Source organism: Gopherus flavomarginatus, chromosome 21 (genome assembly GCF_025201925.1).
Source record: "Gopherus flavomarginatus isolate rGopFla2 chromosome 21, rGopFla2.mat.asm, whole genome shotgun sequence".
Taxonomy (NCBI): domain Eukaryota; kingdom Metazoa; phylum Chordata; order Testudines; family Testudinidae; genus Gopherus; species Gopherus flavomarginatus.
The window spans coordinates 16,529,260-16,555,364 of NC_066637.1; the positions used below are offsets into that span (position 1 = coordinate 16,529,260).

Below are 26,105 nucleotides of genomic sequence, written 5' to 3' on the forward strand. Positions count from 1 at the left end.
AGTTTTGATCCAGATTTAGATGCTTAAGGCCAGGTCTACACCACTTACTTTAGTATGACTGTTGCTCAGGGGGAGTTGGTTGGGTGTGGAGTTAAGATTGGCCTAACTGTCTACATGGCAGGGGGTAGGTAGGTCTACAGGAGAGAGTTTCTCCTGCCAACCTAGCTACTGCCTCTCACAGTGGTGGAGTTGAGCTGACGGGAGAGCTCTTTCCTGTCAGCTTAGAGCATCTTCACCAGAAGCATGACAGTGACAGATGCACGAGTGCCGATGTAGGTTTGTAGTGCAGACCTGCCCTTTGTGTCAGTTTTCCAGAAACGCAGAGCATTTGCAGTCAGCCACTGGAGGCTCAGCACCTCTGGAAAACACCCAGCTGCTGTTTAATCATGTACCTTTGTGACACTCTTCAATGACCTGAGACCCCACCACAGGAAGCTGATGTTTCCTTAAATCAGGTGGAATTGTCAGGACAAGCAGCCCCTAGTGTCTGCTACTGCATACCCAGATCTGCCACCAATGACTCATTGCAATGTCAGATAAGTCATTTAGTCCCTGCCTCCCCTTCCAGGAGGCTGGAAAATGAGTATGTATCCCTGTTCAAGGTGTAACATTTGATCCTTGACCAAAGGAGTTGTCTTTCTGAAAGCAGAGACCTAGAGTTTTGTCCAAATCCCTTCCCCATCCATTTCCCAAAGAAATGGAATCAATCCTGCATAGCACTTCACATATTTAATTTTTAAATTTCCCCTTATCACAAGACTATCATTGCATGTTACAATTCTCCACTTTGCCTTAATGACCATACAAACTCTTAATCTCTGTACATTGGGGAGATTCTCTTCAGATTAGGATGAATACAATAGCTTGCGCATGGAGCCAGGAGTAGCCTTCAGCCCCATGGCTATTTATTGGTACAGTTGGGTGGAAAAAAGCAGACAGGCCCCTTAATTCCTGCTGGTACAGCAGGAAGACAAGTAGCAATTAACATTTGCACTTGCCAGCCCCCGAAGAGGAGTTATGGAATAATTACTCAATCTTTAGATGCCCGACCTTGAGTACATCTTGCACCAGTCTCATCTCTAGCCCTGAGAATCTGACAGTACAATGACAACGAAGAGTGCTGTAGTCAGCGACAGATCCATAGCCTCACATTAGTGTGGTTTTACCTCTTAACCTTGTGATGAGTCACTAGCATGGAGGGGTTTAGCACATTTTTACAGGTGATCACTGTGCATTAGGTTATGTGATGGGACTTCAGTTTGGATAGGTCAAAAGCAATGTTAGAGAGGATATGTTAAGCATACAGACAGCCCTTGGAAGAGCTAGGAATAGCTTTGGAAGGAATATTTCCATAAAGGAACAATCCATTGTCCAGCCACATTTGACACTTCCATTTTGGAACATGATTCAGAAGCATTTCCTGTGAACAATGGACGGACCAGCCTCGTCGTATTCCTGCTTACTGATCCACATCTGCTGGAAGGTGGAGAGAGACGCCAGGATGGAACCACCAATCCAGACTGAGAATTTGCGCTCCACTGGGGCAATGATCTTGATCTTCATAGTGCTTGGGGCCAGGGCAGCGATTTCCTTCTGCATGCGGTCAGCGATGCCACCATACATGGTGCTGCCACCGGACAGCACTGTGTTGGCATAGAGGTCCTTTCGGATGTCGATGTCACACTTCATGACCGAGTTGAAGGTGCTCTCATGGATGCCGCAGGATTCCATGCCCAGGAAGGAGGGCTGGAAGAGGGCCTCTGGGCACCTGAACCGCTCGTTCCCAATGGTGATCACCTGCCCATCAGGGAGCTCGTAACTTTTCTCCAAAGAGGCAGATGCAGCAGCTGCAGCCATCTCCTGCTCAAAGTCCAAGGCGACGTAGCACAGCTTCTCCTTGATATCACGCACGATCTCCCTCTCTGCTGTGGTAGTGAAGCTGTAACCCCGCTCCGTTAGGATCTTCATGAGGTAGTCGGTCAGGTCACGCCCAGCCAAGTCCAAGCGCAGGATGGCATGAGGCAGCGCGTAGCCTTCGTAGATGGGCACGGCATGGGTCACCCCATCACCAGAGTCCATCACAATGCCAGTGGTACGTCCAGAGGCATATAAGGCCAGTACAGCCTGGATGGCCACATACATGGCAGGGGAGTTGAAGGTCTCAAACATGATCTAGGAGAGAGGAGACATTTTACTGTACTGCAGGGATCAACTGTCCACACCTGCAACCAAATACTGATTCAAGAATCAGTAGCTAACCAGGGCTAGACCCAGACAACACCATGATTAGACTATTCTGGGCTCAAGCATCAAAACCCAGGTCTCTCCCCCACCCCCCCGTGAGCTAGAGGGACTTCTGCTGTGAACAGTATGCAAGTGTAATCTTGTGCTGCTATAAGATTACACCACATAGGCAGCCAGATACTATGCTGATGGGTAACTAGAGCAGGTCAAAGACACCTGGACAAACTTTCATGCCAAAGACGACTCAACTCTGTACGTTAGTTGTAGCTCACCTCCACCTCCCCTCCCTGTCCTTTTAGAAATTCAGAAATTCACTTTCCTCTACTAGTTGAAGTCTTGCAAGTTTTTTCTAGAGATAAGCTCTTGCAGGGTTCAAACAGACCTGAGATGTTTGATATGTCTCATGAAGTGCTGTTTGACTGGTTCCCTGGAAGACCTTAAACCTGGACACTCTGGGTATGTCTACACTACCCACCAGATCAGTGGGTAGCAATTGGTTTATTGGGGGATCAATACATCATGTCTCATCTAGATGCAATATATTGATCCCCGAATGCGCTTCTGTTGACTCTGGAACTCCACCAGGGCGAGTGGCGGTTGCGGAGTCAACGGGGTAGCTGTGGCCAATTGATCCCGTGCTGTGAGGACGGGAGGTAAGTTGAAATAAGATAATTCCCACAGCTGAAGTATCTTACACCGAGCCTGCCAGGCCTCAGCATCAGACAAAAACTGAGACAGCCAAGAGACTTAGAAGCAGAAGTGCCAGGGCTGCCATAAAACCATCAGGGACGCAAGGGATAGAAAACCAAGACACTCATTTAAGGTAGCTGTAAGTCATGCACAGCAGATATACACATAGTTGCAATACTGCACCTGGGTCATCTTCTCTCTGTTGGCCTTGGGATTCAGGGGAGCTTCTGTCAGCAGGACAGGGTGCTCCTCTGGGGCAACACGGAGCTCATTGTAGAAGGTATGGTGCCACACTTTCTCCATGTCATCCCAGTTGGTGACAATGCCATGTTCAATAGGGTACTTCAGGGTCAGGATGCCTCTCTTGCTCTGGGCCTCGTCACCAACGTAACTGTCCTTCTGCCCCATCCCAACCATGACCCCTTGGTGCCTTGGGCGTCCGACAATGGATGGGAACACTGCACGAGGGGCGTCGTCTCCAGCAAAGCCAGCTTTACACATCCCAGAGCCATTGTCAATGATGAGAGCAGCAATTTCTTCTTCGGCCATTTTGGTTTGTCTGAATAATGAGACAGAAAGACCAAGCTTTTAGGTGAAAGGCAAGTCAAGTGCTCCTGCTGAGGGACCATCTCAGGGCATTGGAAGCTAGTAGTTGGTTGGTTTAAATATATGCATATCCTACAGAGATGCTTGGATAGTGATTGACTATAGGTGTGATAGGGACCCTTAAGTGCCTCATGAGGCACTTATCTAGAAGGGACAGACTAAGGGGAGGCTTCAGAAGCTGGAACTGGGAGTTTGGAAAGGATGTTGTACCTGCCAGTGTTTGAGGGCTGCTAAACACCTAAGCTCTTTCCAAGGCCTCTTTGGCCAGCTACAGGAGGTGAAGTGCCACTCCTCACCCTCCCTTAAGGAAGGAAGGGCCTGTTGAATTAAAAGCCAAGTGTGAGTTAAAGCTATTCGACCCTCCAGCAAGCCTAGGCAGGCTGAGTCCATTCAGGACAATTATTTGGGGTGGGGGTGTCTTGTAATTCATGCAGTTCAAAACCCCACATCTTTGAGTGTCCTGGGTTAAGCTTTGGAAGCTACTGATGTGGTAGGGACCATGTGTTGGCTTGCCAACATCTGGCCAGTGAGAAAGGCATGATATGCCAAGAGCCAGGTTTGGTTTTCTAGAGTTCAGCACAGACTCACATGTAAGAGGGCGGGAGTCGAGTTTCCACTTTCAAGCCTGGATTTCATAAGGGAAGAGCCCCACGCTGTGTGTGTGGAGCTCTTAGAAAGTCAGGCCCATGTGGTGACAAACTACAGAATCTGCATCATGAGGTGCCAACATCCCATTTTGGCCCTAGTGTGACCATCAGCTTTGCCAGCAAGAGAGCAGGAAGCATTGCCCTGTGATGAGAAGCCAAGTACTGTTCAACCCACAAATCCTTCATTTTTGTAGGAAGGAGAGGCAGCTACTGTAGAAAGCTAATCGAGCCGTACACAGTCAGACTCCAACAGCATCAGAAGGGTTTACTGTCTCAGCTCCACACTGACGATCGGGTCAATAGGCCAAGTACACAAGCCAGAGAAAATGTATTTAGAAAGCCACCTGCTTGTTTGACTGAAAACTATCACCAGCTTTTTCATGCTGAAGGCTTTAGTTATATCCTGACCTTAAAAAAGGTCTTCCACCCAAGCCTACTACTCCTTAGTTTGCTGTAATGAACAGATTTCTATTCCAGCCTTTGGTACTTGTCTGAATTATTCTTCCTAACCATCTGTCCCAAAGCAGACTCATGGTAGGTGACCATAATGCTATTGCATCTCAGTTGTTAGGAAGGGTGAGAAATGGAGTGGTCTTGGTGCAAGACCCATGGATTCTTTAGATGGTATCTTGGGCCTTTTAGAGGGCCATTCCATGTAGGGTCTGGATGTGAGAGCAAGTCTCACCCTCTAAACAAATAAGCACGCAATGAGGTATTGCAGGTCTTTCGTCCAACCCTAAGCCATTATGGTGGGGACATTAGACTGACCAAGACTTGTCTCCTTAGGTAGGAGAATTGGAGTCTTGTCAATTCACTGATTTTCCCAGTTGGGGGTGGGGGAGAGAAGATGCCTTCTCCCCAGTGCACACCACCTGAGAACTGTGTAGATAAGACAAGCCATATGAACACTTATCCAGAAGTCCTCCCTCTAAGGAGCTTTGGAAGTATGCTAGTCTCCCAAGCCAGTACTTCCATCCAGATACCTCCAGGGAGACAACAATGCAAGGCATCAAATAAGTTACCTAGCTTCCTGCCAATGGGCTACATCATGCTGTTGATACTAGACAATATGAAACTACTCCCACAGGAAGTCCTTGAAGCTATACACCTTCGCTTTGTTACTTAGCCCACAAGATTTCAGCTAAATTTACTGCCTTATCCAGTTAATATTACACCAACTGGGTTATTGCACTGCAAACAAGTTGTAGATTTGTTCTTCCTGCTCCAGAGATCTTAGTGTTACCCAGTTCATGCCTTAAGGAATAGGCCAAATACCGAGCTAGTGATTTAAAGCCAAATTCATTCCTGACCCAGAGAGACAGTTTAAGTCACAAGACCTATTGAAAGAACAGTCCTTATGCAGCCAGTCATTCTGCTGTGCTGGAATCCCAGCATCTAAGTTTCCCCATTAAACCAGGTGTGGGTGAGGCCAGACTAATAAACCAGAAGGAAAGTGTGGTAATGTTTAGGTTCTTTGTAGCAGAAGTTGCCCAATGATCTGAGATGGTCTCTTGACTCTGCCAAGGCAACCATGAAAGCTTTGCTATCCAGTATCTTTGACAGGCAAAGCCTTCAGAAGATCTTGGCATCTCCCTGTTGATTGGTTGTTATATATAGTCACACAAGCTAAAATGTTTGGAAGTATGAAGTTTATCAAGCCCCAAAATAAAAAAGGTACAACATCTTCCATGCACTTGGATGTCAAATGCACAGGGTTTTCTTGGTAAGCTACTGAAGAGTAGTGCTGGAGGTGGCTAATGTAAACCAAGCAGGCTGCATTTGAGAAATTAACAATCTGCAACTCTAGCTAGGGTGACCAGATGTCCTGATTTCATAAGGACAGTCCTGATTTTGGGGTCTTATACAGGTTCCTATTACCCCCCCATCTCTTTTTCCACATTTGCTATCTGGTCACCCTAACTCTAGCTGTGTTAGTTTTCAGTCTGATACTGTGGTTGTGTAGTTACCTAGAGATGCCATGTGCTCTCATTAGGTCTTTAAGTACTTTGTAGGTAAGATGCAGAAATGTTTTTATTAGGGTGAGTGTGCTGGGTACTTTTTGGCCAGCATATGCTTCATCAGAAATTGCTTAAGGGGAGTTATGGTAATGTCTAGATGCCCCAGCAATAGCATAGGAGTCAAGGCTACTGGCAGAAGTGTGCTATGAATGGTGTTGTGACCATGGCTCCTGATGCTTGTACATAGGAGCAGCCTGCATGGAAGAGACTTGCTAGGTGAGATTTCTGCTTGTGACTCCAGCACAGAAGTCTTCCGGAGAAGGCCTAGCAGGAGGTTTGGTGATCTGCAGAAGTGCTTCCTTAAGGCTACCCAGACACTAGGTTAGGTGCCAGCTTTGATCTTGGGCAAGATCAGTAACCTGGGATCAACAGATGGGGCAGCTACTGGTCAGGACAGGAGCACAATCAGCAAGGAAGGAAGTGAGGCAGCTTTCACCAATGTCTACTCAGCCTGACCCTAGCTAGAACCAGAGAGCTGCCTGTCCACGGAGCAGTTAATAGATCCCTCTCCCACATGGCAGGTGTATATTTTATACCATGGCTCTGCCAGGAGCAGATGGACTGGAATTTGGGAGCACGAATCCTGTGTAGGATATGATGCGCTACTGCCAGTTTCCTAACGAACATCTGGGTTTGCTGTGTGTTGCGGAGGGAGACGTGCAGGGGAGACTAGGCCAATAGCAGGGACCACCAAGAAATTTGCTGGGAGCAAGGAAGGGAGTAATTAAAGCTCTGCCTAACCTCACTGTACCTTGGAGGTATTTTAAACATTACTCTCTGTGGCAGCAGGGGGATTGATTGATCACCCCTTAGCATGCTGAAGTCCTGATTAATGTAAAGCGAACCAGTCCCTCCAAACTCTGGGGAATCAATCACTTAAATGTGGAAATTACTCACTAAGCCATTCATATACGCAATAAACCAGGCCATTAAAAATTAATCGCTTGACATCCTTGCCATGTAAACATAGCTAATAAGATTCTGATGGAGGGGATGGTGTGGGGGAGGGATGACTGCCAGGAACAGACAAGGCTACTGAAGAAAGCAGAGTCCAGGTGAAAGCCAACTAGGTGTCTAGGGGCAGATCTTCAGTCCTCGTTTTGACATTTTTGCAGACTCTGGTGCTATGCGCTCTCCTTTAGAAGAGGAGTTGTCAATAGGGCCCCAAGAAGAGACCTCTAGACACAGTCAGGCATATGCCATAATCTGCCAACAGATCTCCACTGCTATGTGGTCAATAGCCCCCACAACATACTTTTCACAATTCATGGGTCCTACCAGGGCTGGTGCAAGGATGTTTGTGCCCTAGGTGAAGCTTCCACCTTGTGCCCTCCCCTGTCCGAGCCCTGAGGCACCCCTCCCCCCACAGCAGCTCCCCACCCCTCCTCTGAGGCACCCCCCCCCCCACCACAGCAGCTCCCTCCTCTGGGGAGCTGTGCAGCAGCTGCCCACCCCAGCTGCTTCACTTCTCTTGCCTCCCAGGCTTGTGGTGCAAGTGAAGCAGCCATGGTGTGCTTGGGGAAGAGGTGGAGCAGGGGCAGGCAGCTGCCCTGCATACCAACCCCCCTTACTTGCTGTAGGTGGCCCTCCCCACACCCCCTGCCTAAATGCTGACAGCAGCTGAAGATCTGGCCACCGCAGTCCCTGCCAAAGAAAATGCCATCCCCCAAATCCTAGAGCCCTAGGTGACCTCCTAGGTCACCTAATAGGTTGCACTGCCCCTGGGTCCTACACATGCCTCATCCAATGCACTACATGTCCCAACAACTGGGTTGGTGGAGCCAGGCAGACACTATGCTCTGATGAGCTCACACAGAAGGGTGCTAAGACAAAAGGGTCCCCATCACCCATGGGCAAACACTTCTCACAAAACAATCACTCTGTATCCAACACAAAGGAGGGCAGCACAACAGCTTCAAGGGACTAGCGTAGGCATCTTAAATTCATAACTACTAGGTGTCAAGTGTCATGGACTCGAGACCCTGGATTATGGCCCATTACAACAATCTAACCTGCCTTCTGCCTGTGACCACAGAGGTGTTAACTGCCCACTTCACCTCGAATGGCCTCTTGCAACATGCGATAACTCCTTCAGCATAATCTGTCCCACCTTGTATTAGCTTTGGTGCAGAGTCCCTTTCTCAGACTTGATGGCCTCTAGGCAAGTTCAAATGCTCATCTCCCTGATGGAAGTTGGTCCAATAAGAAGTTAACTCACCTTGTCTCAGATGAAAAAAGGTGACTGAGGTTGTTTTTAATTAGCAAAGTGGGACAGGGAAAGCCAGCCTAGAGATATTTGAACAAGGCTGTGAAGATAAGCCCATCTCCTCCTGCAGTGGAGTTGTGGTGAATGTGTGACTGCTTTGGAAGATGGGCTGCATGACAAAAGATTAACTAAAATATTTAATCTATGGTGCCTGTAGATCTATATTCCAAGGACCCATATTTGCAGGGAGAAATTGGTGTGCAGGTTGGATTGCTTACCCATTCTCTAGCAAGCCCTGGTTTTGTCGGCAGAAAGCCTCGCCTTGTGAAAGAGAGATGTGCAAATTTTGACCGCACTATTTGGCAAAATGCAGGTTTGGCAACAGCCAAAATTAATAGTTCTGCCAAATGGTTTTAAATCTGAACATTCAAGCTGTTTTTAAATTTTTGAAGTGACTGGGGGTTTTTTGGTTTAACTTTAAGAAATGCTTGAAATCAAGACAAGAGGTTTTGATTCAAAACAGTGATTTTTGGGTAACTTCCAGTGAGCTGAAAAATTTGGTATTCACAGCTGTCCTCATGAGACTCATCCTGCCAGAGCAGTCAGTCTGGGGAGAACAGCTGTATAGGAAGGTACCTTCCTATCTAGTTTTCCAGTGTTTTGCACACACTAGAATTTTCAATATCAAAGTGAAAAACTGAAAACCCCCCCATGCTTGGTTGTGATAGCAACAGAAAACCAACTGTCAATTATCTGAAAGAGTATTCTAGTCATGGCCAGTTTTGCTTTCTGGTCAAGTGTTCCGACAGGTCTGGCTGGAACTTGGAAATTCTATTTCCTGGGAAGTTTCATCAAGAGATTGTGGGGGTGGGAAGTGGGGAGAACCATGCATGTGTCATACAGGACTTTGCTAGAAGTTCTCACTGGGTCTACATTTTGATCACTGCAATGCAATAGCCACTGATTTCCTTGGGCATTTCCATGGAGCCTTGAGGCTACATCACCTCAATGAGCCTTAAGGGGTTGTGCGACTGGATTTAGGCAAGTGGAGTCCATCTTCAGAAAAAGGCCATCCAAACCTTTACACCAAGGCCTGACAGACTCTAGTTGTGAAGCAGGGATGCTAAAAACAGTCCTGGCTACAGTGACATTTGCCAAGTCAAAACTGCAGTTCGATGCTAGGTCACTACTTCCTGAAAGGATTCTAGTGTAGTCAATTTCTAGCATCATGGTCAGCAACCAAGAAGCTTCTACTACCTGGAATTTCTCCCTCAAACCATGAGACCAAGACTGACCACCCAAGGATGGTCGTGTGCTTTTTGGCACAGCAGCTAAGCACCAGCTACCTCTACCGAGAGGTAGTGTCAGCAGCTATGGTACATGTGCAGGGACAGGAAGCAAGACCCCAGATGACACTTCAGGCCATGTGAAAGAAGGACGAAGGTTAAATGGAAGGAGGGCAGTGCATCGGTCTACCCCTGTTCACAAAAGTGTTCCAGCCACGCAAGCAAATAAGATAGACTCCACTGAACTGGCTTCAGTTCCAGTGTGAAGAAAGGGCTTTTTAAAATCCCTTCCCTCCCGTGATGCATCTGACACTAATCAGGGATCCAGCCCTGTGGGAATCAACAATGATTAATGATGTTAAATATAGCAGGAGATTGCCAGGGTAAAATTAGGCACCATGCATAAAACATCACAGCTCCTCGTTAGATTGTCAAATTAGACTCTAATAGTTTGATGTTCATCTATTCACACTGGCCCTGTAGTTACAGATGGACTGGCTAACCCATTCCCCGTCTATGTATCTAACTTTGATGCCTGTGCCCAGAGATGAAATCTTCCAGTCTTCAGTCTTAATTGGAACATGGCCCTCAATTTATTAGAGTTATTGCTATTAATGCAGGGTAGAATGTCAGTCAAGTTCTTAACAGTTTTACTCTACAAGCAGATCAGGAGGCCTGAAAGATACTGTGCCCCTCTATGCTCATGTAAGTGGAGGCTAGTGTTACTAGACTGATTCTGTACTTTGTTTTAGATGCCACCACTGCCTGCTGGAGGACATCACTAGAATCACATGGTGTTTGCTATAGCCCTGTTGAGACACTGCTATCTCCTTTGTAGCAAATAGGAGCCTTTTGGAGACTGCTTTGAAGTGGGTGACTTAGTCTGGAATCATTTCCTAACATACAGCCAAGCACTGAGTCACAGGGAGCCCAGCCTATCAGGGAGAGATTGAACTAAGTGTGTTCACACTTAGTGGTCCAGCAACATTTCAGTGAGTAGAAGATGCTGGAGCTATACTGCCTACTGGCACCACCCCAGCTTTGAACCCAGCCTGTGGGTGCCACTTGGTAGTGGTGATGCATCCAAGTCTTGGTGGTTTGCCAGACCTTCAGAGTCCACCCCACCTGCAAAGCCCAAGTGGAGTGTGGGGTTCCCTCCCTAGAGGAACCAGGATGCATTCTAGCCATGAGTACTGGCTAGACTAGTGCGTACTAACCGCTTTGAGAATGCAGGTCACTCATTTTGGAACTGAAGCCCACTGTGGCTACAGCTTCTGGAAGCTCTGATACGCTACTCAAGATGAACTAGCCACTGACCACATGGCAAGGACAGCCATATTTGTTCTCTTCCTCAAGGAGAAGGCATAAGGTAGAGTAGTTGCAAACTTGTGTGGCCTCACTCCAGAGGAGGTCCTGCAAACTTACTACCTCATAACTCGGTCTAGTGAATAGTTTCATGAATAGCCAGGGTCCAGGTCTGTACTTTAGAGTGACTAAAGCATTGTTCGAAGGACAGCACCATCTTTAGAGACCGCCAGGTTCCAGTAAAGCAAGAGTGCAGGGTTCTAGGTGATTCAGTTCTGAGCCTTGTTCCTAGAGATATTTGCCTGTTTGGCTAGGGTAGCCCTATTCCCATGCCATGCATTTTATTAGTTTAATAAAAAGCCATCACTGTCTCTGCTTGAGACAGCTTTTCTCTGCCTGTCAGTTTGCTACCAATTGACTCAGACACCCATCTCTCATTTTAATAAGCCAGCTAGAGTCAAGTCCTTTGCTTAAATCATGTTTTGACTGCTGACGTTTAAAGCAGATAAGCTAACCAAGTTACAAACTTGGAGCCTCACTACAGTTTAATGCAAAGCCATCTTCTTCCCTGGAAGGACCTCCTCTCCCCCTCAGTCCAATTACCCTTCTAGACACTAATTAGAAGCAAAGGAGCCTGGGGGAGAGGGGGAAGGGAGATGAGATTAAGCCAGAATACAAAGCCAGCAAACTGCAGAGAATGAGGGAAACAGTCAAAACTATAACCAGTTCCTCAAACACACCACTGAAAAGACAAATCTCAGTATAATTAATCTCATTATCTAGAAAAAAAGAGACATGGGAATGGTTTCAGTTCTTGAAAGGGCTGTCAAAATTATGATACAGAAGGATAATCCTTTGTGAAAGCCAAGCTTGGGTAGCTAGCAGAATTCAAGAGACAGTTTATGGAAGATCAGAGGATAACAGTGGAATAGATACAGGAAGCCAGCCCACAGGGACCAATTTAACAAGGGTCTTATTTCACTGCATCTTTCCTAAGGCAGCCCAAAATAGCCCAGAAAAGCTTACTGCGCTGAGCCTGTCAGTGAATCTCACCAACCTTTACACCCCACCTCTAAGGAAACAGTTCACTCCATTTTAAAAGCTTGCCATCTTTAGGGCCCTCTACAAGTCTGAAGGAGACAGACAGTAACCCTGGCTTTGATGGCCAAGGCAATCATGAGTGAGAAAATGGAGGGTGGGGAAAGTCAGTACATAAGGACCGTTAGTCTGATGCAATATGGCCAATCTAGCCCAGTATCCTGTCTTCAGTGACTGGTGCCAAGTGCTTCAGAGGGAATGAACAGGATAGGGCAAGCAATCCATCCCCTACCAGAAGCTAGGGCTGGATAACAGAGGTTAGGGACACCCAGAGCATATGGTTGACCATTTTGGCTTATAGCCATTGAGGAACCTATCTGCCAGGTAATTCTCTTTTGAACCCCCATTATAGTTTTGGGGTTCACAACATCCCTTGGCAAGGAGTTCCACAGGTTGCCTGCATTGTGTGAAGAGGTACATTCTTTTGCTGCTTTAGGCCTAATGTCTATTAATTTCATTGGCTGACTCCTGGTTCTTTTAGTACGAGAAAAACGTAAACAACTTGTCTATTCACTTTCCCTGCACCATTCATGATTTTATGGACCCCTATCACATCCCTGACGCATTCTGGAATGCAATCCTGACCACTGGGGCTGTGTCACCCCTCTGACATCTTGGGTCCCTCACAATCATTTGCAGTTGTAGCTTCTAACCTGCACTGCTCACCAACAGCCTGCAGGTCACACCTTGAGTATTTGACCTGCCACAGCCCTGTCTAGCAACTCGATTCCAGCAGCAACACCTGTCACACGGTGGCCTCCACCAGCTTGATTACTTGCAGGGTGATCAGACGTCTGATCAATCTGCCCATGAGAGGGCTGGGCAGTGTAGAAAGTCATTTGCCTCTAATGGGCAATATTTGACAGTTGGCTACTTGAATTGGGGTTACCAAACAGTTGTGTTTATATTAATAAATCAAGTACAAGGATTAGGTTTTAAAGTGAGTACAAGGTATTAGAAGTGGTTACAAGTGCTTAGTAGCTAAAGCTCAAGGCAGAAATCCTCACCACATGTTCAACAAGAGGGTGGACCATCTCCCCTCCTGCCACCAAAATCAAAAGGCTGCTTCCTCTGCCTTAGAGAGCCTGGGGTGTATTTGCCACTCACTTCTATACTCCACTCACCCTTTGAAAGGCATTTGGGGGGTTAGCCCTAGATAAAGGGCATTCCAGCTGCAAGAGCAGCTGGAAATCCACATCTCTGAAACTAAACTGCAGATGCCTCTGTTCCTGCCCCCTTTGTTGGCCTTCTTTGGCACTTGACAGGTGATTGCCAATCACCTAGGGACACCTGGTTGGAGGTATCAGCTTGTCCTTGGTCTTTGAGGAAAGTTTACCCCCCTCCCCACACTCTGGTAAATGTGTCATAATCTCAGCTTGCATTCATCATTCTGAAGACATTTTGTCTATACACATTAAAGATCAATAAGCAGCCTTTTATCAGTTTAAGTGATAACTCACCAGGTATATTTTGCACCAAGATGACACTAATGGCACATGTGACCAAACACACCTCTCGTCACCTTTTATAAAAGGATCGGTCCCAGTCTTTTTAATCTCTCATAAGGAAGCTGTTCCAAACCACTTGTTGTCCTCCTAACTTTTCCAAGTCAAAAGAGGTGGAGCAACCAGAACTGCACATGGTACTCAAAGTGTGGGCATACCTTGGATTTATATAGCAGTATTTTATAGCCACTCTTTTCCTAATGGTTCCTCGAGTTAGCCCAACCAACAGCCTTTGCCCAAAGGGGATCTTTGAGCTGAGTGTTACTGTTGTATACCTTAATTTGCTGGGTTCCGCCATGAAACAAGCAGAATCTAGCCTGGTGTGTAGATACCTTGAGTGGATGGGGAAGTCAATGGGAATTCTGATTACTTTGGTCACACCCCAGAGGAGTCTTTTCATTCTGTAGGCCACCAGAATGATAGTGAAAGCAAACTGACACAGAAGAAAGCTTTAATCTTGTCCACAGACTAAGGGGAAGTCTATGCTAAGGAGTTATACTGAGCAATGTAACTGGGTCAGTCTGAAAAAGCCACACTCCTGAGAGAGTTAAGCCAACCTAACCCCCCTGTTGATAGCACTAGATCAACAAAGACTTTCCTTGCCTGTGGCCTCTCAGGGAGGTGGAACAATACTGATGGGAGAACCCCTTGCAACACTGTAGTGAGTTTCTATGGTGGAGCAGCTATAACTATGATGCTATAGTGCTGAAAGCGTAGACAAGGCTTTAGAACGACTGCTGCAAGACTTTGGATTTGCAGGTCGAACACTCAAGCAGGACATAAGCCTGGCTGGGACCAGACACAGAAGCTCAGCATTCCAGCCATAAACTTCCAAGTTCTTTGTTTTACAGGCCTCGTACCCCCTAGTTCAGAGGGAGAAGTTCTCTGGAATCCTGCAGTTCTGACTGTTCCTGTGTACCGTAAGGGGTCACCTGCATCCACTTTGCACAGGTAAGATGCTACCAAGTGCTAGTGAAAGGTGGATGTGGAACAAGTGACCACACAAGCTTCAGGGCAGAATGGACTCCGTGTTGTTCTACAGAAGACCAGAATTTCGTTTGCAGCAACTTCAGATTAGACTGTGGGCTTGACTCCTGGCTACGCTAGAGGCCATTACCCCCATCCTATAGCACCAAGCATCAGTCTGATCTGACACTGGATAGCAACAGCACGCCAGCAGAGCTGTTTTGGAAGAGTCCCTTCCCTAGGGAGGCAATTGGATGGTCAAAGCGCTTTTCTCCTTATGAGAAAAAACACACTGAAAATTGCAGATGTCTATTTTGTGCCATTTCAACTGAAATTGTCAATTGTTTCAAGAAGGGTAGATTATAGGCTGTCAAGCAACCTGAAATCGAGCCAGCTAGGAAGCTTCATGTTAAGCCCCTGAAAACTAGTCAGCGGATTCAAAAAAAAATTACAACAAATGCCTGTATTTCTCCTCACACCCCCTTGGCTATAGATTGACAATAGCTGTAGAGAACACATTAGAAAGGGAGTATTTTTCAGATACCCCTACTCCTGTTTAACTCTGATTCACCTGCCACCTCAATACAGGGCACTTATCCCCATCCTGCTTTAGAGTTGCCAAGAGGGATAGGCCAGGCCACTGGTTGTTCTGGAAAAGGACAGATGTCACTTTGGGCAATAGAGGATGCAGAACAGGGACCTGAAAGAGGCAGGAGCACGATGTCTCTTTAGCCCTTGAGGTAGCAGCCCAAGAGCAGGTTGCTAAGGGGAGGCTTGGTAAGCAGCCACAGAAAGCCTGTGAGAGCTGGGGTCAGGGGCAAGAGACTAGCTAGAGCAGGAATTCTCAGCCAGGGGTATTTGTACTGTGGGGATATGCTGAGGTCCTCTGTGGGTACATTGACTTATCTGGATACTTGCCTAGTCTTACAACAGGCTACATAAAAAGCACAAGCAAAAATGTCATACAGACAATGACTTGTTTAAATAGCACCATACTGAAAATGTGAATGTTATATTCCAATTGATTTATTCTATAATTATATGGTAAAGTGAGAAAGTCAGCAGTTTCTCAGTAATCCTGTGCTGTCATGCTTGTCTTTTTAGGTCTGATTTTGTAAACAGTTGAAGTGAGGTGAAACTTGGGGTATGCAAGACAAATCAGACTCCTGAATGGGGGACAGTCATCTGGAAAGGTTGAGAACCATTGGCGAAAAGCAACAATGCCCAAGCTGAGAAGCTGAGCAGTGTTGCAGGCCTGGGAGAGACCTGTTAGTGTGGGACAGTATTTGTGGAATTAGCATGAGTAGCTAAACAATCTGTTCAAACCTCGTATTTAGCAGTGCTGCTAACTAGCAGTTAGTTTCCTAGACCTGAAGAACTCCAAGCTCAAAAGTTTTACTGGAAGTTGGTCCAACTTAAAAAACCAAAACAGAAACAGATTTCACCCACTATGTCTAATATGTTGGGGCCAATACTGCCCCAACATTGTACACCTCCTGGTAAGATTAGAAGTTGATATCAGCTGCTAGATATCCCCTCAGTTCATTTAGGACTCATTGCAATGATGCACTTGTTGCACATTTCCAAGCTTCTCTGCACTGGACAACCACAAACTTGTTTAAAGGGAAAGCAGAGATTGAAAGCAAGAAAGTGTTAGGGAAGTAGAGACTTGGTAATCACCAAGTTGCTTTTGGTCTGACCTTGTAAGCCTAACATTGACACCTCTTCTTCCCCAGAGGTGTATGAGTCGGAGCTAGACTAAACCAGAGGGATTGGCCTTGCACTTCCAGACTGCCCTCTATAGGTGAAGTTTGGAAGTTCTCTACTTTGTTGAGAGCCTCCAATGTTTGTTAGGATATTTACACTCAGTCTTTCCTGAGGCCCTAGTAGAAGATACTTTCGAGAGTTTACAGGTGACCCACTTGGGCCAGTTGAGTCCAGTTACACCAGCTCATCACTAAAGATCTGCATCTTGGACACAATGGCTGCATCCCCCTCCACTCACAAATGCCAAGTCTATTGAGGAGCAAAAAAGTACATAGAGGGCAAGCCTGCCCCACCTGCCAAGCATTCTAGTTTGAGTCCTGAGGCTCTAGGTAGAGCCAATGGTTAACAGGAACCATCTCACGTATGTGGTGAGATTCACTACACCCCTTTGGCATGGTGGCAGTTCCTGCCTAGACCATAGGCAGAGAATCATGATTCAAGAGGAGAGAGGCCAACTAGATTGGACAAGTGGGCATTTTCTTTTATCAGTAGGGGCAAAAGCAGCATTTCAGAGTCAGCCCCAAAGCTTCTTTCCCAAGCCAGTTGGGATACTGCCCTTGTTTCTGTTAGAGCTTGTTAGATGTGGCCAAGAGCCCACTGCTGAGATTGCACCAGTGCCCTGCCACTGAGACAGCAGCATTATGCAGTGCTGGGCTCGATCTGCAAGGAGGCAGCCTTAATTCTGGGCAAATAATGAGAAGTGTTTTAAGCAATTCCGCAGTTCACTTCTGTGAGGGAGGAGATACCCATACCACCTGCATATTCAGATTAGCACACCACCCTCTATGCTGGGAGGGAAGAAGAATAAACACCCAAGAGTCTAGCAGCTTGCTGGAAGGCAGCGTCAAGCTGTGTTAAGAAGGGGCAGCTGTCACAAGAGGCAGCTGCTCAGGAATGCAGCTGGAAGCTCTGCCCTCCCAACTCCCTAGTGTGCCCCCAAACATGTTGTGTACTTATGCTGGCTGAATCTAGATTCAGCCAGTATTTGCTGTGAGCCAGCACATTTGATGAGACACTTCCTCCAACATGTCTAGTTTGATTTATAGAATGCCACTGGGCCAGGGCAAGATGCAAGATCCTTCTATTTCATCAAAGGAAGAAGCTATCCTCCAAAATCCCAGCAATCAGGCATAGATATCATGATGCTGATTTTTAAGATTGCTCTGTGGCTCAGGATAATGAAGACCAAAAAACCCACACCCAACATTCACCGAGAATCTCAGCATTCAGCTGAGGTGCTACAGAGAATTGTGGAGGAACCCATCCAGGGGTTCTGATGTCAGCCTCAACTCGGAGCTCAGAACCCAATTACAGGATGGAATCTTAGATGCAGTTCAAAGCAGCCTAGATCTCTTCCTCAGACTGGGGTTTCCCATTGTTTTACTCCAAACATGGTTGTGTTGCTGTCTGAGGGACTGCAGCTCCTCAGGACAAGCAGTGAGCATAAGTAATTCCCCAAGTGTTGACCCTCTCGCTGCATGGCTGAGAGCTCCTGCTGCTGGAGCTGCACCCTTTCAGTTACTGTTATGGGCAGTTCACAAATGCAAGTCATTCTCTGTCCAAGCTTGACATGGTAAACCTCACTATACCACAACCCTGCATTTATTGCAATATGATTTTTTGGACCCCAATCATTGTGTTGTAGCAGGGTTTTACTGTACTTGTATGATGAAGACAGAATTTGTTGTGCCAGATCATTGCTTTGAGGACAATTGCTGCACCAGTAGAGGTGGCATCTTAGATTAAGGTCCCTTCTTGTGTTAAGGGAGATATTTCACAGCATAGGAGTAGGTTCCATTTCTGGTGTCCTTACATAGACAGCCTGTTAGAGGACTGGAGAGACTGGAAATCAAAGCCCTGTGTTTATCCACATGGACATTGGAGGGGCATTTAAAGATCTACAGATCCAACATAACCAAGACAAAAGTGCATCTCATAGCAGCATCTGAGCTCTTTAGTTTGAGTCTGCAGGGCAAGGGAAGGGAGGGTATTTTCAATTGTTTGGGCAGCCAGACTAGCTGTTCTACAATCCCCCTGGGATCCAAGCAGGATTAGGTCAGGTCAGTAATTCAAGAACTCAGGGCTTTGGGAAATGCTGTTGACAGTCTAAAGCAGCCATCTTCCCTGTGCAAGAACTGAGTGATTTGGCAGGAGGCAGTTTGCTGTTGGCAGCTGTGAAGTTTTATGCCCTATCTGGAGAGGTCTGGCCTTCAGTGCATGCTCTTTGAGCAGCAATGCCAACTCTGGCCACCTAGACCAGAGCGATTTGGTTCTGCCTACCCAACAGTAGCATCCTTGCAAAATTCACTGGCTTACTGTATCCTAGGAACAGCGGCTGAGTAAATGGTCTGATGGTGCCATCAGCAGGTGGGAATCAAACCTGGGGCCTCAGGAGCTAAATACATGAGCCTCTCCTGCATGGGCTAAAAGCTACATGGCTTTTAGCTAAGGCTGTAGCAGACTTATTAATCTAAGTAGTCTTGGTGCCACTAGAAGGGACAGACACACCCAGGAGGTGGGGGGGGAGTTACACCTGCAGCTTCCCTGTAGGCTGGGTTACCTCTTCCCACTAGGGCTGGTAGAACATTTGAAGACAATAGCTTTGTCCAGACAGATTCCTATGGGAAGGGCGATTTGACAGGAAGGGTTTGTGACCAACACTGAAGAAAGTTTTTGAAGTGATGAGGAGAGATTTATTCCCAGGAGGAACTTCGGTGAAGACAAGGTGGGTTTTCAAACCAGCTCTTCCTCAGTCCTGTTACAGAGGTTTAAGCTCTGAACCCCAAGAGACAGTCCTCCCTAGATGCTGGGAGTTTGTCCGCTCTTGGCCTCAGCAGGCCTGCAGAGCTCACTCTTGCTTGTGATGGACTGTCACCATGGATGCCGACTCTGTGGGTGCTCAGCACCCATTTCCTACCCCAAGTGCCTCCTGCCTGCCAGTGGCTCTGTGGTCAGCATCTCCCCCTCCCTCCCACCCACTGCGATCACCTGTTCCACAGCATGCAGGAGGCACTGGGGGAGGGAAAAGAGGGATGAGTGAGGGCCAGGCATGCTCAGGGGAAGAGTCAGAACTGGACAGGGGAAGAGAGGCAGGCCAGGGGTAGAGCCAGAGGGAGCACTCCCTGGCACATAAGAAACCCGATATATGCCAGGGGCTTTAGAGGAGTCCCTTCACCTTCTTTGCTTCTTGCACGAAGGCATGTGTGGTTGCTGGGAACGAGGACTGCTTGTTTGTGGATACAGACTAATGCAGCTTGGATACTTGACCACCTCTGACATTGCAAACCTAGAACACATGGGAGTGAGATTGCATTGCCATAGGCCTCCTGACAGCTCATAGAGCATGGAGGAGGAGGGAAAAACCAAGGACTCACCAGGCTCCTACAAGCTTGGAGGCTAGCTAGCCTCCAAGATTCTTGGCATTTGTTATCCCAATGGGAGTGAGCCTGACAAGAAGCTATTATGTTCATAGTGGGGATTAGGTTAAGAGCCCTGCCCCATTGAATGTCTGGGGATTGTGCATCCAGTGTCCAACTTGGAGTGACAATAACCAAGTGACTTATTAAAACTCCCATAATGGCTGGGAGATTGCAGCTTTGATAAGTGCAGCTGAGGTCAACTGCATTAGGAAAAATGTAATTAGACTAATAAATTCTTGGCAATTTTTTTTTTTTTAAAGTCTCAAGGGGAGGGAGCAGCTTACTGTGCCTCATTAGCTATTGAGGCCATAGATCCCAGGCACTGGCACCAGGCTGGAAAAGTGCTCTGGTGGATTTCACACTCATGTTAAGTTTGACATAAGCATGTGTTTGTCAGGGAGGGGGGAGGTCTTTAGAACTAAGGAAAGCAACAGTACTAGTGGGGAAAGTCCAGCAGGGTGCTGGGTTTATTGCTACATTCTAGAAGAGTTAACAGGGACCCAGCTTAATCTGTGCTTGCCTGGCCTAATTTGCCATTAGCTGTGGCTTTAAAAAAGCACCTCTGGCTTATGCATAATGCAGAGAAGGCTGAACCCCCTGAAAGGACCAGCTCTTGCACAGAAATCAAATATTCCTGATTAAAAAAAATTCTATTTACTGATCTCTACAGCATGCATTCCAGCCTACTGGCTGCTTCCTCTTGTACTGCCACTTTCCAGCTGCCACAGCAGGAAAGCTACTTCCTTGATGTGGAAGGAGTGGATCACAGGTCATGACTCCATCCCAGCAATGGGCAACTGAGTGATTTTAATAAGATGCGTGCCTGAGGCAAGGTTTGGGATAGCACTGTTGATTGCATTGCTTAATATTTCATAAACATCTGTTGGAGAAGCTCCCTCTACCCCATGCCTCTCAGGAGTTTGGAGTGAGCTTTCCACAGAGCATTCTTTCTGCAACCTTCACCCAACTCCACTCCCAGGCAGCCTGGTCTGTATGTTTTTTTTAATACTACAGTGATGAGAGCAGCATATTAAGCATTGGGACTAATTGGTCCCATGCTTTGTTCTCTCCTTGGGGAGAAGCAGGGGCAGGGGAGCATCTTGTTTTGGAAGCAAGTGGTTTTAAATAGAAATGTGTTTGAGCCTTAGTGCAGCCCTTTTCCAGGAAGGGAGTGGGTGTATGCCCAGCAGTCCAGCTTTTGGAAACAATGAAGCCTGATTAAAACAGCTGCTTAATATCCCAGGGCAGTGAATAGGAGGCTCTTCCCCTCAGTTTTAAGCTTGAGCATGCAAAGCAAAGAATCTTGCACTGTGTCCTGTTTAGCTGGACTTGTACCTTAACTTGGTGGAACAGGATTGGCCAGAGTGCAATACAGCACAGATGTTCATGGCAAAGGTGACAGGTGTAACATCTGTTGAAGATTTGCTGTCACGTGAAATATTTTGGTGGAGACAAGATGTCTCAAGCACGCTCGAGCTCAACTTCATGTTCACACGGATGCAGGGAATACTGGGTGAAGGTACAGCTGGTGTTATGCAGGAAGTGGTCCTGGAGTATGACCGGGATCCCCTCTTTTTCCTGAGCAGAGATTATTTCGGTAGTTAAGGGAGAAGACTCCCAAATCCTGTAGGCCAACTTGGCTGCAGACTCATGCAAGCACATAGACAGCTCCCCACCCTTACACAGTCCCCTGCCACCACAGAAAGTATGTGGACAAATTTGAGAGAGAGTCCAGCGGAGGGCAACAAAAACAATCAGGGGGCTGGGGCACATGACCTATGAGGAGAGGCTGAGGGAACTGGGATTGTTTAGTCTGCAGAAGAGAAGAGTGGAGGGGGAGGTGGATTTGATAGCAGCCTTCAGTGACCTGAGGGAGGGGTTCTAAAGAAGATGGAGCTCAGCTATTCAGTGGTACCAGATGACAGAACAAGGAGCAATGGTCTCAAGTTGCAGTGGGGAAGATCTAGGTTGGATATTAGGAAACTATTTCACTAGGAGGGTGGTGAAGCACTGGAATGGGTTATCTAGGGAGGTGGTGGAATCTCCTCCCTTAGAGGTTTTTAAGGTCAGGCTTGACAAAGCCCTGGCTGGGATGATTTAGTTAAGGTTGGTCCTGCTTTGAGGACTAGAGACCTCAGGAGGTCTCTTCCAACCCTAATTAGTCTATGTTCAGTAGCCTGACTGCTTCCAAGGATAAACAAAGGGACACAACTGCTGGTTATCTGCTGGCACTATTGCAGAGGGGTTCCCTTATCATTGACTGCCAGAAAGAGCTGGTTATGAAAACCTCTCCTCCCCAGCCCATGTGTTTGGGGGTGGGGGGGGCTGTTCTACAGCATCCTGGCATGTTTTTCTATTGTTACCACAGTACTAGGCTTTGTGGCCCCCTTAGGAGCATAAGGGCCCAACTTTCTAGCAACTGCCCATCCATGGCAGCTGCTGCCCTTCTGCAGTGGGGAAGCTATTTAACAGGACAGGCAGATGTCCCATTTTAAGACTTGTGGGGACAATATTACCTAGCTTCAGGACTGATGAGAGGGGACAATTTTATCACCCCCCAGCTCAAATCTGTAACTGGCAATGTGGGAATGGGTGAGGTCCTAGACAGGATGTATCGAGACCCCAAAAAGTCTCTCAATGGGCTTGTCTAGCTCTTAACTCAGGAGTGAAGTCAATATTGTCATCCCATTTTACAGATAGGCAAATGGTGTCACAAGGTAACATGACTTGCCCAAGGTCAACCAGATGGCCAGTGGCAGAGCCAAGAATAAGTCCTAGTTGAGTACTCCATCCACTAGACCAGAGCACCTCCAGGGTAGGACAGGAAGGAGCTGGAGTAGCTGTTGCTGTTTTCATGCAGCCAGCACCCAGAACTACACCAGTCTTACATTTGGGATTCAATCCATGCCTTTGTCAGCAGCATGTCAACGGAAAATACTCTAGAGGTTAAAGTAAGTAGCACAGTCAGACTAAATGAGGAAATGGGTCTTGAACGCCCTGAATATCGGACATCCCTATTTAGTCCTCCCAAGATCTAGGGCAGAGAAAATTGCTTTAGGAGATACTGGAGATCAGCCTCATCTACTGCGCCATGCAGTGTTTTTAGCCAGGGCACGATAACCCTGTGCTAGTGCATGGGAACCAGACCATTAAATTGACTGGCTGCAGACTGGTCTTGTTTTCTTGTCCATGCTGACAAACAAGTAGTTGAACAGCTTAAGGGGTGAGATGTTCAACACCCAAGTCCAATTTAATGCTTCGAGTATTAGTAATACAAGTTAAACAGTGTGTTCATTTAGCAGGGACACAATGAGATTGCCAGATGGAGTGCACAAACCTGCAGCTCCTGCTCAGGGCAGCTGTGGTTAATGTGATGGCAAGTGTTGCCTTAACACAATTATTTGAAGCTCTGCTATATTGTCTGAGTGTTCAGATCCCAGGATGCTGTGTACAGCTATGGGTGCCCTTACGAATGCTCCTCGCTTTCACATACTGCCACCCTCTGAGCTCAGCCAAGCCTCAAGTCAGCCAGTTCAGCTTCCCAGTTGCCCACCATTATGTCTTCACTGGAGCTGGAACTGGCATGTCTGCTGCAGTGTTTAACAAGACAGGTGGGTCTGATCTCAAGGTAAGAAGTGACTGTAGACTAGACAAGCTCCAAGCTAAGCTGCCTATTAGCCCAGGCTATGGTTACAGATCTATGCTGAAAGATCCAGTTTAATGTAAAAAGAGGAGTACTTGTGGCACCTTAGAGACTAACAAATTTGAGCATAAGCTATTTGTGGGCTACATCTAATTTCATGGATGCATCTGATGAAGTGGGCTGTAGCCCATGAAAGCTTATGCTCAAATACATTTGTTAGTCTAAGGTGCCACAAATACTCTTGTTCTTTTTGCAGATACAGACTAACATGGCTGCTACTCTGAAACCAGTTAATGTTGATTCACTAGGACAGAAGTGAATCAGGTCAGAGATCAAGGTGTTGCTATCATTCTCCCAACTTCCTTGGCTGAGGGGGCTTCTGCCATTAGAAAGGCCAGGCTAGGATCTCATCTGTTGTCCCACGATCCTTGTGAAATGGAAGTTATCCAGCTTAAGCTGCCTGCAATTAGCCAATTCAGGAAGGCAGTCTTACCTAGGAACTCAGTCATGTAGCAGACCCATTTAATGGTGTGCTATTGAGCTTTCAGGACCTTGGGTAGTTCCTTTGCAATGGATGCTATCACAGCCTACCTACTGAACATGTGGTTTGTACCTCTAGCAGCTAGATCTGAGTAGCACCTGCCACAGACAGCTGCCAAACACTCTGGGAAGAGCCTGTTGGAGCCAGGTGTGTTATGCACAGAACTCACAGCCAGTGGTACCCCTATTAGAGTTCTTCCACTACCAGCTCTGCTTCAGTAGATAAGGTACCACCACTTTCCTGAGATGTTCTCTCCCAGGCAGCAATTAAAATGCAACCCAAGAAGTCCTAGTATTGTCTGACCACAACCGTTCCAAGGACAGCATGGTATTGATGAGCCACCTCTGCATGAGGAAGTTAGTTCTTCTGGCAGATCTTTGCCTCTCCAAGCCCCAGCAGTTGGAGTCTAGGACAGGAGGCACAGGTTCCCATGACTGTTTGAATTAGAACTCGAAGATACTTTTCAAGTTGCATTGAGGGAAGACAGCTGCTCTGGCTCCCTGTACCTAGGCAGCATGAATTAATTCCATCCTGAACTCTAGATTGATCACCTCACTTAATCAAATTAAGAAGAAATGAAATAATGACACCACCACAGCTGTCATTATGTACAGTAAGACATCTCAAAATTTATGGTGTAATAAAAACCAGATCTTTAACTGTCAGTTAGAATTGCATTTTAAATGCACCAAGTGCCTTTTTCATTGATAGTTGATTGGAAGGAAAGGAAGAGACCTACTCTGGAGTTAAAGGATTGGCTGTTTTATCCAGGGTTTGAGAGGATACATCCAACAACTTGCCTCACTGGAAAGCAGGCAGTCCCTACTAGCTTAAGCCAGCTAGTGGGGCAGGCTTAGCTAGAACACTAATCCAGAATCTCCACCCATTCAGTCCTGTATATTCCTTGGGATGCAGAGTCCAGTCCTGGAGGTGCTAGCACCCTGCTTGAAAACTGCTCCCTCGGGGGTTGGCCAAAGTACTGCAACTCCCATTGGAAAGGTTGCCCCTTTGGGTCAGGTAGTACTGAACACAGGCTAGGTTCAAATGCCAAATACACTAGCTAGGAGTCGTTATGTTTACTACTCTCTACACCCCATAATTCAGGCCAGTTGTGGTCTCCCTGTTTTGCCAAAATTTAAGCTGTAGTTTAGTATACCAGTTTGCTTTTGGTTGGTTTTATGGTCTTGCTAGTTTACAACAGCCACCTTGACTAGAGGCTCCACCGCTAAGTTCTACTGTAGTTGGGTTTTTGCAGCATCTAGTCTCAGGTGCCAGAGCTCTTGTCTTGAGTTAAATGGTCTCAAGGGTACTTGAGACAAGCATCCCTGATTTGTGCTTAGCCTTAAGCATTTTGTTCTAGGCAAACCCCTGAACAAGGCTTCCCCCGCACCCCCAAGAGAGTGTGTTGGTTCTAACTACACTACGAGTGGTTAAAAACTTCAGTTCTTTATAGCTTTAGATCACTGTACAAACACCAAATCCTTTACTATACAGGCATGTCCAGCATTGCCTTTTCATTGGCTAGGATGAGGTAGCCAGGGAGTTTGATACTAGGATGTCTTACAGGTTGCAAGTTCATGTTGAAAGTGACCTGTGCAAGGAAGGGGGAAGATGTCTTTGTGCCTCAGGCTCTGACTAAAGAAGCCAAAAATATTCCATGCATCCTGATGGGAGGAAGAACAGAGAAAGCCTGTTTTGCCATATTAGAAGTTCAGGTCTCATCTCATTAAAAGATGTTAGGGAGATGGTGCGATAGCAATCAACTGTTCAATGATCACTTTTGATATGAGCTGGAACTTAAGGTGTTCATTGCTGGTAATATCTTGGAGGACGGCTGTCTCGGTTAGAGATTCAACACTCAGTCCTTTAAGGGGAGTTTGCAATACATGTTGTGCAAGACCCCGTAACAAGTCCTCCATGCCTACAGCTGGCTTTGAGGTTTCTAAAGTAGACTAAGCAAGAAGGCCTTTCCAAACCCTCTTCCTATATGGAAAAGCTAGATTGTCCCTATAACATCAGGTCACCTATTCTCAGGGCATCAGTCACAATATTCAAGGCTTTGTCTTATACAAATGCCCAAACCCCATCCTGATTTCACACTTGCTTTCTGGCCACCCTATTTCTGAAGTCCTTTGCAGGCTACCATTAGTGAGGACATTAGGCT

At 46.8% G+C, this 26,105-nt stretch overlaps 1 protein-coding gene across 1 annotated transcript in view; it reads right to left on the reverse strand.

Moving 5' to 3' along the window:
* Positions 1-735: 735 nt before the first annotated feature.
* ACTL8 (actin like 8) overlaps positions 736-26,105 on the reverse strand; it is a 44,400-nt gene continuing 19,030 nt past the window's right edge. The window contains exons 2-3 of the mRNA XM_050931347.1: positions 3,118-3,493; positions 736-2,172 (exon numbers count right to left, since the gene is read on the reverse strand). Of these exons, the coding sequence (XP_050787304.1) occupies positions 1,408-2,172; positions 3,118-3,483 (1,131 nt within the window). The 5' untranslated portion in view covers positions 3,484-3,493 and the 3' untranslated portion in view covers positions 736-1,407. The remainder of the gene's footprint in view (positions 2,173-3,117; positions 3,494-26,105) is intronic.